Here is a 14,322-nt window from a genome sequence, read left to right on the forward strand (position 1 = left end):
AAAAAAGGGAGAAGTTAACACAGATATTCTTGAAAAAGCCATATATAAACATTATGTATAGATATAACAATATAATGCTAGTTAACTGTACAAAAAAAAAACACAAGCATTAGTATGTATGCTCTTAAGCATCAATTTCATTCTGCAACAGCAAACTGATCAACCAACCTGAAACAAGTGGATACCAAAGAAAGCCATATCAAGTTGGTGTTTAAACCAGAAAGCAATTAATCCATTATATTGTACATCAATAACAACAAAAAACACAGTGCAATCGCACAAGTGGGGTTGGAGAGGGTAGGATGTATGCAGACCTTACTCCTGCCTTTGTGAGGTAGGAGTTTGTTTCCACTAGACCCTCGGCTCAAAAGAAAAGTAATTGAAGCAAGCATCAAGAAAATATGACAACAAAATACAAAGCAAATGAAGCAACAGATAATGATACCCATTGCAGAATCCAATGTACTGTGTGAGCACAAATTATTTATACTTAATGAGGATCTATATAGGTCGATCTCTCCAAAAAACGTTATGGTAACCGTGTTGGATCCTCCAGAATTGCACTACTTTCGGAGGATCTGGCACGCACTTGGTTACATTTTTGAAGAGTCCAAGCAATATAGATGAGGATAACACAAGATTTCCAATCAATACAAGTTTGAAATGAGGTACTCTCATGGGACGGGTAGCAAAAGCAGTCAATGATGAACCTTTGAGCATGTGACTATGTACTCCAACCATTTAAGGCCTAACTAGCACAACTTATAAAACCAGGAAGCCAGCCAGAGTACAAAGTAAGTGTTATCAAGTACTCCCTCCATTTCAATTTGTGTGTTTGGTTTTGACTTGACATAGAATTTAAGAAAGTAAAAGAGTTTTGAATCTTGTGGTCCCAAACTAAAGATGTGTAGAGTGTACTAAAACACATTTTAATCTTGTGGTCTAAACATGTCATTTGAAAGTTATAATAAAAGAGTTGTCAAAAAGGAAAGAGACATTCCTTTGAAACAGACTACAAAGGAAAGTAAGACAAACAAATTGAACGAAGGGAGTATCAAACATTGTAGAACCAGGTTACTGCATGCCGAGTCTGGATAGTTTTAGGAACCTAGGTACATTTTGGGGAAAAGCACATCATTGGCTTTTACCTGAATTGAAAGAATGATCTTTGAACAAAAAGAACTTTTACCGATAATCAACGCCAGTACTGGGCCCAACGGTGAATGGTCTCAACCATTTGCGGAAATAATGCACTAACACTTTCGTTGATAAGATCCTGAAAGAAGTGAATGCATTCCTCATCGTCCAAGTCTAACCGAAACTTCTCTTGAAGCTAATAAAGATACAAAGTTATATCAGAAGAGGGAAATATGAGGAGTGATCTAAACGAACATGAAAGTCGTAAAATAGGTAAGCAAATAGATAAATAAGGCAACCTTAAGAATGCCCTTCTCGGGATCAGAAGCTATGTCAGGAATATTGGAACCGGCCATCAAATGGAACAAATTTAATATGAGGTTGCTTGATTTTCGTAGAATGTTGTATGCTTCACAACAATAGGATTTGAACCTGGTGTAGTATTGACTGCAAGAAAATAAGAGGAACAATTTAACATTGCTCTTGGAGCTTCATCAAACACATATCCATACAGACGATTTTTTGAATGAAAACTCCCAAATCAAGAGGAGCTATGACAAAACTTGGTTAGAATCTTGAGATAGGTCACTTCAAAGCAAATATTAGATGACTTTCATACAGGTACCTTTCGGCTCCACCCATAGCTTCAACCATTTCTTTGCAAAGTTTCATTGGCGGTGGAAAGGGCTTAGGATCTCGACCTAAAATGAAACCAAAATCAACATGGAAAAGACGCCCATCATCTCTTAGAAGAAGATTGTCAAGATGCCTGCATATGAAAAAACATGATTATTAAACATAATTCAGTTTCAAAAAAATAATATATCACTTCAAATAACCTTGATGGTGGATGTTAGAGAACCAATGACGTCAAACTTGATTGCTGATTTCAGTTTTAATTATTAGAAGTTTCATAAAAACTGTTATTTGCCTCCGAAGCAACACATATCTACAGTTACAGTAGTTATATTCTCTAAACTTGACAGTGATCGACTTGGCAGCAATCTACTTAACTTATTCACTTAAGGATTTTAAGATTATCATAAATCCTGCACACATTATCTAGAACTTACAAGGACACTTCAATAGTGGAAAGATAAAGAAAGAATTACAGCAAGTCACCTGTCCCCAATGCCCAATATGTACGTGATGACGGAGTAACCAGCACAGCTTTTTATAAATGTCTCAAGACATGTAGAAGTAATACCAAATGGTCCATTCTCATCAGGATGAAACTTCTGCAGGTAGCTTACAATACTTCGATGCTCTGATATAATCTGATAAAACAAATTAAGGGTAGACTTAGTTGCTATTTAATATAATATTTGTACGCAGAAACTTCTTAATAAAAAAAGATTAAATCGAAAATTTATGAGAACATCTAGAATTCCAGTAAAATGTCATCAAAATGAAAAGTACAAGACAATCAACTTAAAGTAGTATTCGACACACATTGGCATTACGGGGGTGCTGCAGCACAATGTGCTTGGAGCTTTAGATTTAAAAAGGATCCAAGACAATAATAGAAGTAATTCATCTTAAATGCAGACGTTTGAGAGTAGCCCCTTAATGGTTTTATTGACATTATAGATCAAATACCTGTGCTAACGGTTTAGATGGGATAAATTCCAACATGCCCTCGTCATGTCCAGTTGCCAATACTCTGTATGGAGTCAAATGCAAATCAAGATTCTCCAATTTGAGCAATCGGTCCATAAGTGACACCATTTGGACAACCTGAATAACTAGAAGTCAGTACATTCTTTATCTCTCGGAAATTTTCTTTTACGGTAAAAGCCTACAATAATTAGTTGGCTCCCTCATGAATTTGAAACTAATTCTGACCCTATAACCAATAGGAAAGGCATGCCTGTATCTGTCAATCTCATCTCTTTCTCATGTGAGAAAGTCAGGATAAGAATACCCCTCTTGTTCCCTCAGCGAAGACAAACCAAAACATAATTCACAACAAACCAATTGTTTCAAAATGGTTACAGCAAAAGCAATCTAAATTATTGAGCATATACCAGCTGGTCTTGTCGAAGATCGTCTCCTTTCTTAAATATGATCTTGCAACATCCACCATTTGCTGTTCTAAATGTCAACCGCAATGGATGCAATGCACTTTTAAATATTGAAGACTCTGATGGGATGATCCCAGTGATCAACATATCAGGGGCAAGAGGAGATCGTATTGGCTACAAAAAATCAATAATCAGCATATTGTGATTTCGAAAATTTAAATGTAATATGCATATATTATAGAAGTTACTACTTTGATGTCAAGTAGACCCATTAAACAATGTAATTACCTCGTCAAAGTAAGTGAGCTCACTAAGGAGGCCAGAAAGAAGCTGCCTAAGCTTTTCAATTTTCCTTTGTGTGCCACCGCGAACATTTCTTACATCCCTCATTATAGAGCATAACTGAGCAGTCAATTCAGTCTGGCGCACCAAGCTCTGCCACAACTTATAGCCATCTTCATCTCCACTTGCACCAGCTCCTAACTATTATTATGTAGATGTAGTCAATAACCAGAAAAAATCTTTTAAGAGTAACTTTTTTGTTGATAAACCAAAAGTATTTGTTAATAACACCAAGTCGGTGTCATAAAAAATGTACAAGGTGTACATGTGACTCGGCTTGAGTCATACACCGTCTTCCACCTCCATACAACATGGTATTTTCTCCTTAATCCAAAAACACAACTAAAATAAAATAAAAAGATCTTCTAATGCTTCCTACATCATTCCCACTATATATGTGTGTATAAACATATGTATGTATGTGTATGATATCATATATACTCCCTCCGTTTCATTTTATATGATGGTTTTTGACCGAGCACGGTGTTTAATGAAGTAAAAGAGACTTTTAGCACATGTCTGGCATTTGATAAAGAAAGAGAGACTTCAACAAGTGATGACATTTCTATGGCTGTAAGAGAATGTCAATAAAGATAGAATGAAAAGTTTTTAAGTTGAAGAATTCCCAAATACATAACGTCCTTGTTTTTCTGCAACAAACTATTAAGGGAAGAGTGTCATATAATTTGGAATAGAGGAAGTAATGTATAATATAGACTATATAATATGTGCATATTTCTGGTGAAATGGCATAACCAAAGAAGTTTTTAAAACTAGAACCTCACTCTATTCAGATTTCTTATTAAAATATAATTATCCATATTCAGACAATTATCGCAATAAGATAATAGCATATATGAGAAATAATGACAGATATCCCACCTTCAACATACTTTCTTCCAGAATTTCATAGGTACAATAAAAGCGCTTTGCATATGCTGGATCATGAAGTTCCACTGCTACAAACCATCGGAGAAAGCTTGCCAACTCAACATTCCTTAATGCTGCGAGGGAAAAAAAAATGAAACCGTTACCTGTTGTCTATTGGTAAGCTATGGATCATCACTTTGCACCTAGAAAACTTTGATGTATATTACAGCAAGCGTACAACGTTGCACAAGGAAATGAGAAAGGCGAGATTTGTCAGAGCGCTCAAAACGAAGAGCTTGAACCAACTGAAGGAGGTAGCACTGAAGCTCTTCATCATCAGCTTTTTCAAGAACACTAACGGCATAGGCACGAACCTGTCACAGCATTTCAAATTAGGACTCTTTCAAATCAGAATATGATGTGAAAATTACATAAATGATCGATCTAAATCAAGCTGCAATACGCAAAGTAGAGTCACATTTTACTACCAAGGGTGAGCAATTTTATCAAGGACTAACAGCCTAATTTGTTCTCGCTAAACAGTTTCTTTCCCTATGGTACTCCATACTCATAGCACCTGTGAGAGGGTTCCTGAGAACCTTGACTTAGACGGCAGCACAAAGCAGCAAAGGTCAAGCATTTCTCTCTAAATAAATCTTCTCTCAAACATTTCTGGAACTATATTTCTTGGACAATATTTCTTATTAGTAACTACTTTGGACTGCACGATGAAAACAATTTTCCTATGCATTTACAACTTCAAGTATCAGTGCTTAACTATTACCTCTTCACTCTCAAAAACAGGAGATAGAAGTTCCAGTGCATCACATAGGTCAATTGATTCCCACTTGTGCATCAGTTCTAAGGCTTGCTTTGCTTCCTGCATAAAATTCAAAAAAAAAAAAAATCTTGAACTTGATTTAACTTGGTTCAGTAAAGCAAATATCCAAGGTATAAAAAACTAAGAAGAAAAATGAAAATTTCCAGACACTTGATTTATTCATCTTTTTTCTTTTATATATATATATATAACGATGCCTCGACCAGAAGAGGTCAATTAAGACGATGCATATCATGAAGTACAGTCTACAGATGATGGTATCTCCTCCTTAAGACTGTACATCGGGCATACAAGTTCAAACAACTTGCTTTCAGGAGATGTCTTCTGAGATATTCTTTCAGGAGAAGGAAGTACTGAAATAATGTAGACAGTTTGCAGTTGGTGTTCAATGAACCAAGAATCTATCCGAAGTATGTCTTTTTTATATTTCAATATTTATGTCTACTGATGGTCAACTCCACCAACATGAAGGTATGGTTCTAAAAGCCTGAATGAATGAGGGTTGTGGTCAGAGGCGGGACCTATGTAGAAAGGTGTGGGTGCACGTGCACCCGTTAACTTCGGAAAAATTATGTAAATATAGTTTGTTTTTTTTTATGGCAAGGAAAACCCGCTAAAACCCCGCTCCTATGCAATAGCTCGCAAACCACATAGGAGAGGTAACCCGCACTAGGCAAGCCCAGTGCGACGAGCTCGACCCAGAAAGCAAACCCCTTGCTTTCGCTGGCAAGGGGTTTCGAACTTGAGACCTCCAACATGGAAGTCCCAAGCCCAAACCACTGGGCCACCCCGAAGGGTAATTATGTAAATATAGTTATATACCTTGAGATATTAATATGTATTGTCTTAGGTACACCGTGACACCAAAGTAAGTTTGGTGAATTAGTTGAAACCGCTACAGAGTACCTCCTGCAACGTTGAAGGTCCTGGGTTCGAATTCCATCAACAGCCTTCCCACTGTTTTTTTTTTCTTTCTGGATTTAGCTTACAAAAGCTTAAAAACACACGGGTAAGGGCAGTTGGATGGTTTTGAACACGTGACCTCATTGTGCAAAGTGCACTAAGAAAACATTGCACTCAAAGTCATTTAATTAATACTACTATGTCTAATAAAATTATCGCACAAAGTGGTATTGCGCAACATGCTTTAACTAACATGTGTTAGTCTTTGATGGTGCACCCATCGTTTTCAAATCTTGGGTTTGCCTCTGGTTGTGGTAGATTAATGTCCAGTGTAAAACAAGTCTAATTAAGATGAATCCTGTGAATACTAAAGATATCTCGCATAGAGTGAAATGGATATAGAGAATTCATATAGCCGACCCAACCAGTTTGGGATTGAGGAGTAGTTGACTGATATAAAGTATTTCTGCTATTCCTCTGCTTCCTCCTTATGGAAAGCAGTTCCGATAACGTAAGGTACATAGAAACAAGAAGCAGGAAAAATAAAATTCTATTACTACTTGATCTTTCTTTTCTTCTTTCCTTTTATATTTTATTGGGCTGGTATTATTAAGGATTATTTTGTTCAGCAGCTTCAGCTACTGGGTTCAGAAAGCAGAGAAAGATGAATTACAACAGATGAGGAAAGAGCTGCCCTGTTTTGTACCTGGACATCACTCCACTCGACACATCGGAGAAATTTAGTGAGAGCCCGTTTCTCTAACATCAATGAGAAACGGAATTTCCAAAGCATCTGCCTCTCGTCACCACTCAAATTTCTTGTAGGAGGGTACTTCAAAATTCTTTGTATTGACCTAATAACCATGTAATACACAACTGGTTACATTCCAACAAGGGAATACAGAATCTAAATAAAAAAGAAAAGAAACATAGAATCTGAATATAGAGAAATAATAAAAAGATCAAGGCATCAACAAGAAAAATTACACATTTAATAAAACTGTAATGACAGAAGACCTCAAGATAAAGTTACTGAATTCTGAAAATGCTACACAAATAAGCACAGTAGAAGAAACTAGAGGAAACATGGAAAAGAGATTGGAACTTGGAAGAAGAATCTTGCTTCTAAAATGGGGTGGTTAGAATAAGAAAATCAAGGTTCTTTGGTTGCTCAAAGATATGATTTAGAGTATTTGACTACATAAGGTACCATCGAATATCCACTATTCTGGACTTAACTGAGACGATGCTCCCAACAATGGTGGAGAAAGATACCAATGGGCTAGAAAAGGAAACACAGAGTTTAAGCAAAAAGGTTATAGGAATGGAATAAATACAGAGGATTCATATATAGCTGACTCCAAATTGTGAGACATAGTTGATTGATTGTTTGAAATTGGTAGATATTGGTTTTGCAGCTTACTTTCTTTCTGTAATACTTGGTTTAAGATCTCGGTCAATGATGCCACGGTTTAAGCTCCTAGCAAGCTTTAGTTGTTTGTGTTCAGAAGGATTTATTTTTCCCACTTCTGGATCATAGACAGTAACCAGTTCGTTTGTTGAAGCAATAGGAGACGGTAATAAGAAGTTTGCTCCTGATTCCTGCACAATAAAGCAATATAATCAACATGTGGCACTTGATCTTTCGAGTACTACGATATAACACTTTGTTGATTGTCAAGAGTATTACTAAAAAAGAAATTAATGAATACTTGTGGCACCAGATATTAGGCTAGAAATGTACTTGAACACTTCTAACCAGAAATTAATTGGTAAGTATAGTTTGGTGATAGCCAGGTAAGATACCTAGTAAACGAACACTGTCAAATTGTGATCCTGCTGATTTTCTTTCTCTCATTTTCCCATTTTCCTTAGGATTTAGTCCAAATTTATCGGATGTCATTAAAGGGACAGCGTTAAAGATTACCTACTATGGTCATTAACTGTTTTTTTGCTTAATTTTTATCTCTTAGTGGCTAAGTATTCTCATCTTTTGTTCTCTGCATAAACAAGGAAGTTCAAGGGAGAAATAAGCTGTACAAAATCTTCTTTAGTAACAGTGAGACATGGAAATCCAAAAAAAATTGTGATGTACAAATAGGATGATTAGCTGGTAAATCATGAGCCGTAGAGTGAGAATGATGTAGAAAGCATTAAAATTAAATCGTAGAAGAGCTTCTTAAAAAATAAAGTAAAAACAAAAATATCACCACATACTAATAAAGAGATACCTGGAAAACAACTCGATGTTCAAAACTGCAAAAATCAACAACCACATACAAATGAGAACTTCCATTTCGACTATTTTCAGACTCCTTAATTTTGTCCATTGCTTTAAATGCAAGGCGGTCCAGCCAATCAACTCGTTGAATCTGTCCTCTCTCATACTTATTAACCAGCTTCTCCAAACGCTCCAACTCCCCGCGTTCCTCCCTTGGGACCTAATGGAAGCCAACCATGTTGAGTACGTGAAAAATTTCCTCACCAAGTCTCTTGAGAACAATAAATGGAAACCATACTGTTAAGCTAAAGATCGAAAGAAACCTTTCCAGGTGTTGTTGTATTAATAGATCCATCTGCCTCTTTGCCTGGCCAAAGCCTAAGCTTATGCTTCCCTGTCTTCAACTGTTTTTTCATGTTGAAGAGATGGATGGTAGCCCCACCAATCAATCCTCCACCCTTTCCGCAAGAAACATCCCAAACCTTTAGGCGAAAAAAACAATGTAAGTTAACCAAATCAATCTAATGCAGTTGAACAAGAAAGAACTATTAGGCAAATGTGTGGACACTAGATAACAACCAAAGAAATCTTGATAAAAAAGGCTAACACCAAAACAAATCCAAATGTTGAAATTTATTCAATCTAAAATTTAGTAAAGTTGGTGTTCCTATTTGACGCAATTCAAGAAAGAAACATGAGGTATTCGTGCAGACATTCATGTAGGTAAAGCGAAAAAACATGAGATTCGTGCAGACAGGACATAACAAGTTCATGTAGGTAAAGCAGTGCTTTCCCAAACAAACAAATCTGCACAACACTACAGTCATGAAACAAAGTTAAGAGACAAATATTAAGATGGTTCCTAAAAACAACAACAGATCATTGAATGTTGGATTAAAGAACATGTAACAAATAGTAAGGCATCATTATAGCTGAAAGGAAGATGATGATAACATTCTCGACTCACTGTAAATGACAACTGTGAGTTCGCAGTCAAGTCTCTATACTTTGTACTCAAAGTAATAAGTTCATTCCAGCAAAACGATGGAGCTCCTGTTTCCAGCCTGCACACAGAAAGATTCTCAATTAAATTACTCGTACAAAAAGTTAGAAACTTAGATTCAGAAATACTGCTCTTTTACATCCAATTTCCACTGTAGTTAAATTAGAAATTTTCAAATATGTTGTCATAAAAGAAACCTTGTTCTCATGGGAAGTCCAAAGGGAGCACCATCTATATATAAAGTACTCTCCACATACAGCTCTGCCTTTCTCTCCTCCGTTGTAGAATCAACATTATCTACACAATTAAGAGGAAACAAAAACTGTAAATTCAGAGGTCAAACAACTATGATAACCAACAACACTGTCAGCCCAGGTTCCCTTTTTCTAAAATCCAGATTTAACAATGATATTTTTGGCTTAAGGAAAATTGGCTAGTGTAGTACTACAATTTAGCTCAAGACCCGAGCGTTAACGATCCATGAAGCTGAAATAAAGACAATAGGAGACTAGGTTCTAAAACCCTAGTATTGAAAAAGTTAGGTAGTAGTACATTGTTTCTTCACATCTGCATAAATTCTTGGAGGCACAAGTTACAAGGTACCTGGCAGATAGTCTACAAGCAGCCACGATATCATATTTATCAACAACCAAAAGAACCCATAAACCCCAATGGCTTGAGGGAATAATCAAGCTACCTATTCCCCAAATGCTCTTCTTCTTTTCTTATTCAGCACAGTACTATAATTTAGCTCAAGGACTGAGCCTTAACATCCATGAAGCTAAAATTAAGACAGTATGAGACTCGGGTCTAAAATCCTAACAAGGTAACTGGTATAATATTCTACAAGCAGCCCAGATACCATATTTATCGACAACAACAAAAACCCATAAACCCCTATGGCTTTAGGGAATAATCAAGCTACCTATTCCCCAAATGCTCTTCTTTGTTTCTTTATTCAGCACAGTACTACAATTTAGCTCAAGAATCGAGCTTTAATGATCCATGAAGCTAAAATTAAGACAATATGAGACTCGGGTCTAAAATCCTAGCAAGGTAACTGATAGAATAGTCCACAAACAGCCCAGATACCATATTTATCAACAACAGAGAAACCCATAAACCCCAATAGGCTTGAGAAATAATCAGGCTAACTGCTAACCTATTCCCCAAATGCTCTTCTTCTTTTCTTAATTCAACATAGTACTACAATTTAGCTCAAGAACTGGACTTTAATGATCCATGAAGATAAAATAAAGACAATATGAGACTAGGGTCTAAAATCTTATTACTGCAAAAAGCTTAGTTCCATTATTTCTTCAAATCTCCCTAAATTCTTGGAGGTACAGCTACAAGGTACCTGGTACAGTCTACAACTGGATACCATATTTATCAACAATAGAAAAAACCATAAACCCCAATGGCTTGAAGGAATAATCAAGCTATTTATTCCCCAAATGCTCTTCTTCCTTTCTTATTCAGCACAGTACTATAGTGTAGCTCAAGAACTGAGCCTTAACAATCCATGAAGATAATTTTTTATTTTTTTATTTTTAATTCTGATTGATGAAGTAAGATGATATCATTAAAAGCAACAAGAAGATGAAGATTGTACAAAAGAGTGAGATGAGGACAAAAGCCAGCTATACAAACTAAACAAAAAGCTAGACAAAAACTAAAGAGCTGACAAAGTCCAAAAGATTTGCAGGGCAGTTGGTAGGAGTAAAATTCAGCCAACTAAATAACCAGAAAAGACATCTAGCTTTAAGGAGAGAAATAGGAGTTGATAGCCCATCAAAAGATCTATGATTCCTCCCTGTCCAAACAAATCACAAAATGCATGAGGGCATCATTTGCCAGACTTCACTGATGGGGTTGTCGCGTAGCTACAGAGACCAGCTTTAAAAAAGGATCCTTGATGTTGTGTGGCATGACCCAACTTAGACCAAAGATAGAAAAAAACATAAACCAAATGTCTGATGCAATAGGGCATTGAAGAAAAAGGTGTCCTTTAGATTCAAGCTACCTATTCCCCAATTGCTCTTCTTCTTTTCTTATTCAGTGCAGTACTATAATTTAGCTCAAGAACCAAGCTTTATCTATCCAACAACAACAAACACAGTGTAATCCCACAAGTGGGATCTAGGGAGGGTAGAGTGTATGCAAACGTTACCCCTCCCCACCTTGGGAGGTAGAGAGGTCGTTTCCGGTAGACCCTCAGCTCAAGGGAACTTTAACGACCCATGAAGCTAAAATTAAGACAATGTGAGACTGAGGTCTAAAATGCTAGCAAGGTAACTGATAGAATAGTCTACAAGAACCCCAAATACCATATTTATCTACAACAACAAAACTCCAAAAAACCCATATCAACAGCATTTAGCTCAAGAACCGAGCTTTAACGGTCCATGAAGCTAATATTAAGACAATATGAGATTTGGGTCAAAAATCCTAGCAAGGGTAACTAGTATAATAGTCTACAAGAACCCCAAATACCATATTTATCAAACAACAAACACCCATAAACCCCACAACAACAACATTTAGCTCAAGAACCGAGCTTTAACGGCCCATGAATCTAAATTTAAGACAATAAGAGACTTGGGTCTAAAATCCTAGCAAGGGTAACTGGTATAATAGTCTGCAACCAACCCAGACACCATATTTATCAACAGCAATAACATTTAGCTCAAGACCCCAGCTTTAACGACCCATGAAGCTAAAATTAAGACAATATAAGACTAGGATCTAAAATCTTATTACTGCAAAATACTTAGTTCCATTATTTCTTCAGAACTCCCTAAATTCTTGGAGGTACAGCTACAAGGAACCTGGTACAGTCTACAACTGGATACCATATTTATCAACAATAGAAAAAACCATAAACCCCAATAGCTTGAAGAAATAATCAAGCTACTTATTCCCCAAATACTCTTCTTCCTTTCTTATTCAGCATAGTACTATAAGTTTAGCTCAAGAACTGAGCCTTAACAATCCATGAAGATATTTTTTTATTTTTTTATTTTTAATTTTGTTTGATGAAGTAAGATGATATCATTAAAAGCATCAAGAAGATGGAGATTGTACAAAAGAGTGAGCTCAGAGGACAAAAGCCAGCTATACAAACTAAATAAAAAGCTAGGCAAAAACTGAAGAGCTGACAAAGTCCAAAAGATTTACAGGGCAGTTGGTAGGAGTAAAATTCAGCCAACTAAATAACCAGAAAAGACATCTAGCTTTAAGGAGAGAAATAGGAGTTGATAGCCCATCAAAAGATCTGTGATTCCTCTCTGTCCAAACAAATCACAAAATGCATGAGGACATCATTTGCCAGACTTTACTGATGGGGTTGTCAACTAGCTACAGAGACCAGCTTTCAAAAGCATCCTTGATGTTGTGTGGCACCAAACTTATACCAAAGATAGCAAAAAACATACACCAAATGTCTGATGCAATAGGGCAGTGAAGAAAAAGGTGTCCGTTATATTCAAGCTACCTATTCCCCAACTCCTCTTCTTTTTTCCTATTCAGCACAGTACTATAATTTAGCTCAAGAAACAAGCTTTACATATCCACCAAAAACAAACACAGTGTAATCCCACAAATGGGGTCTAGGGAGGGTAGAGTATATGCAAGCCTTACCCCTCCCCACCGTGGGAGGTACAAAGTTTGTTTCCGGTAGACCCTCAGCTCAAGGGAGCTTTAATGACCCATGAAGCTAAAATTAAGACAATATGAGACTGAAGTCTAAAATCCTAGCAAGGTAACTTATAGAATAGTCTACAAGAACCCAAATACCATATTTATCTACAACAACAAAACTCCAAAAAACCCATAACAACAACATTTAGCTCAAGAACCGAGCTTTAACGGTCCATGAAGCTAAAATTAAGACAATATGAGATTTGGGTCTAAAATCCTAGCAAGGGTAACTGGTATAGTAGTCTAGAAGAACCCCAAATACCATATTTATCAAACAACAACAAACACCCATAAACCCCACAACAACAACATTTAGCTCAAGAACCAAGCTTTAACGGCCCATGAAGCTAAATTTAAGACAATATGAGACTTGGGTATAAAATCCTAGCAAGGGTAACTGGTATAATAGTCTGCAACCAACCCAGACACCATATTTATCAACAACAATAACATTTAGCTCAAGACCCCAGCTTTAACGACCCATGAAGCTAAAATTAAAACAATATGAAACTTGGGTCCAAAATCCCAGCAAGGGTAACTGGTATAATAGTCTACAAGCAACCCCAAATACCATATTTATCAAACAACAACAAAACCCCACAAACTATCTTCCAACACAACACAATCTACAAAAGGGAGTAAACTCAATAAGACAAAATAACCCAGAAATTTGTTGTTAAAAAACAGAAAGAACCTGAATCAGAGAGCTTGGGTGGTAACAATTTGCCTTCCAATTTCTCAATTCGGTAAGTAACAGGAAGATTAATATCACATGATAAGAAAAACCTGAATTCGTTTCCACTCATAGCTCTGATTACGCAACTTTTAGAGGAATTTTGAACAGTTTTTTTGGGTTTTGGATTTTCAACGAATTTTACTTGCCTGTGAAGTATTATAGTTCAATGGGATCTCTGTAAAGCGTAAACGAACGACTTTTTTTCCAACAATCCATAAAAGATGAACAAGAGAATTGATTAAAAGGAAATTACATTTTTTTAATTGGTAAATATGAGAATATTAATGTAATGAATTTTATTTTATTTTATTTTATTTTATTTTATTTAAGTTTTTATTGGTCGATATTTCTCAAGAATAAAAATCCAAGAGGGTGTGAGGGACCTTTTTTGTCATTTTTTTTTTATTATTATTTTATTACTATTTTTATTTGTGTTATAATTAATATATTTATTATTATTTTACATTTTTCTCCCATAAAATAATATATAAATTTCTGGTTAACTTATGATGATGATTATTTGAAGGGGAAAAAAAAGTTATC

General features: G+C 36.0%; 1 protein-coding gene across 1 annotated transcript; it reads right to left on the bottom strand.

Moving 5' to 3' along the window:
* Positions 1 to 32: 32 nt before the first annotated feature.
* Positions 33 to 14,006, bottom strand: LOC125818597 (phosphatidylinositol 3-kinase, root isoform). Its single transcript, XM_049498092.1, has 18 exons — positions 13,738 to 14,006; positions 9,539 to 9,638; positions 9,306 to 9,402; positions 8,662 to 8,820; positions 8,349 to 8,558; positions 7,541 to 7,719; positions 6,824 to 6,971; positions 5,158 to 5,253; positions 4,612 to 4,747; positions 4,386 to 4,507; positions 3,450 to 3,644; positions 3,165 to 3,335; positions 2,737 to 2,874; positions 2,260 to 2,414; positions 1,763 to 1,906; positions 1,437 to 1,584; positions 1,190 to 1,333; positions 33 to 168 (listed from the first exon to the last, which is right to left on the bottom strand). The coding sequence occupies exons 1-17, from the start codon at positions 13,847 to 13,849 to the stop codon at positions 1,196 to 1,198; spliced, it is 2,448 nt and encodes an 815-aa protein (XP_049354049.1). The 5' UTR covers positions 13,850 to 14,006; the 3' UTR covers positions 33 to 168; positions 1,190 to 1,195.
* Between the last annotated feature and the right edge of the window lie 316 nt (positions 14,007 to 14,322).

Source organism: Solanum verrucosum, unplaced genomic scaffold, assembly GCF_900185275.1.
Source record: "Solanum verrucosum unplaced genomic scaffold, falcon-dt-bn FXZP01000252.1, whole genome shotgun sequence".
NCBI lineage: Eukaryota > Viridiplantae > Streptophyta > Magnoliopsida > Solanales > Solanaceae > Solanum > Solanum verrucosum.

Excerpts from the sequence above, each read along its gene's own strand:
- LOC125818597 (XM_049498092.1), bottom strand. The coding sequence starts at position 13,849 with ATGAGTGGAAACGAATTCAGGTTTTTCTTATCATGTGATATTAATCTT. Across the intron at positions 8,821-9,305 it reads ACTCACAGTTGTCATTTACA|GTTTGGGATGTTTCTTGCGG; the intron begins GTGAGTCGAGAA and ends TTTCGCCTAAAG. Across the intron at positions 7,720-8,348 it reads AACATCGAGTTGTTTTCCAG|GAATCAGGAGCAAACTTCTT; the intron begins GTATCTCTTTAT and ends TTTATTGTGCAG.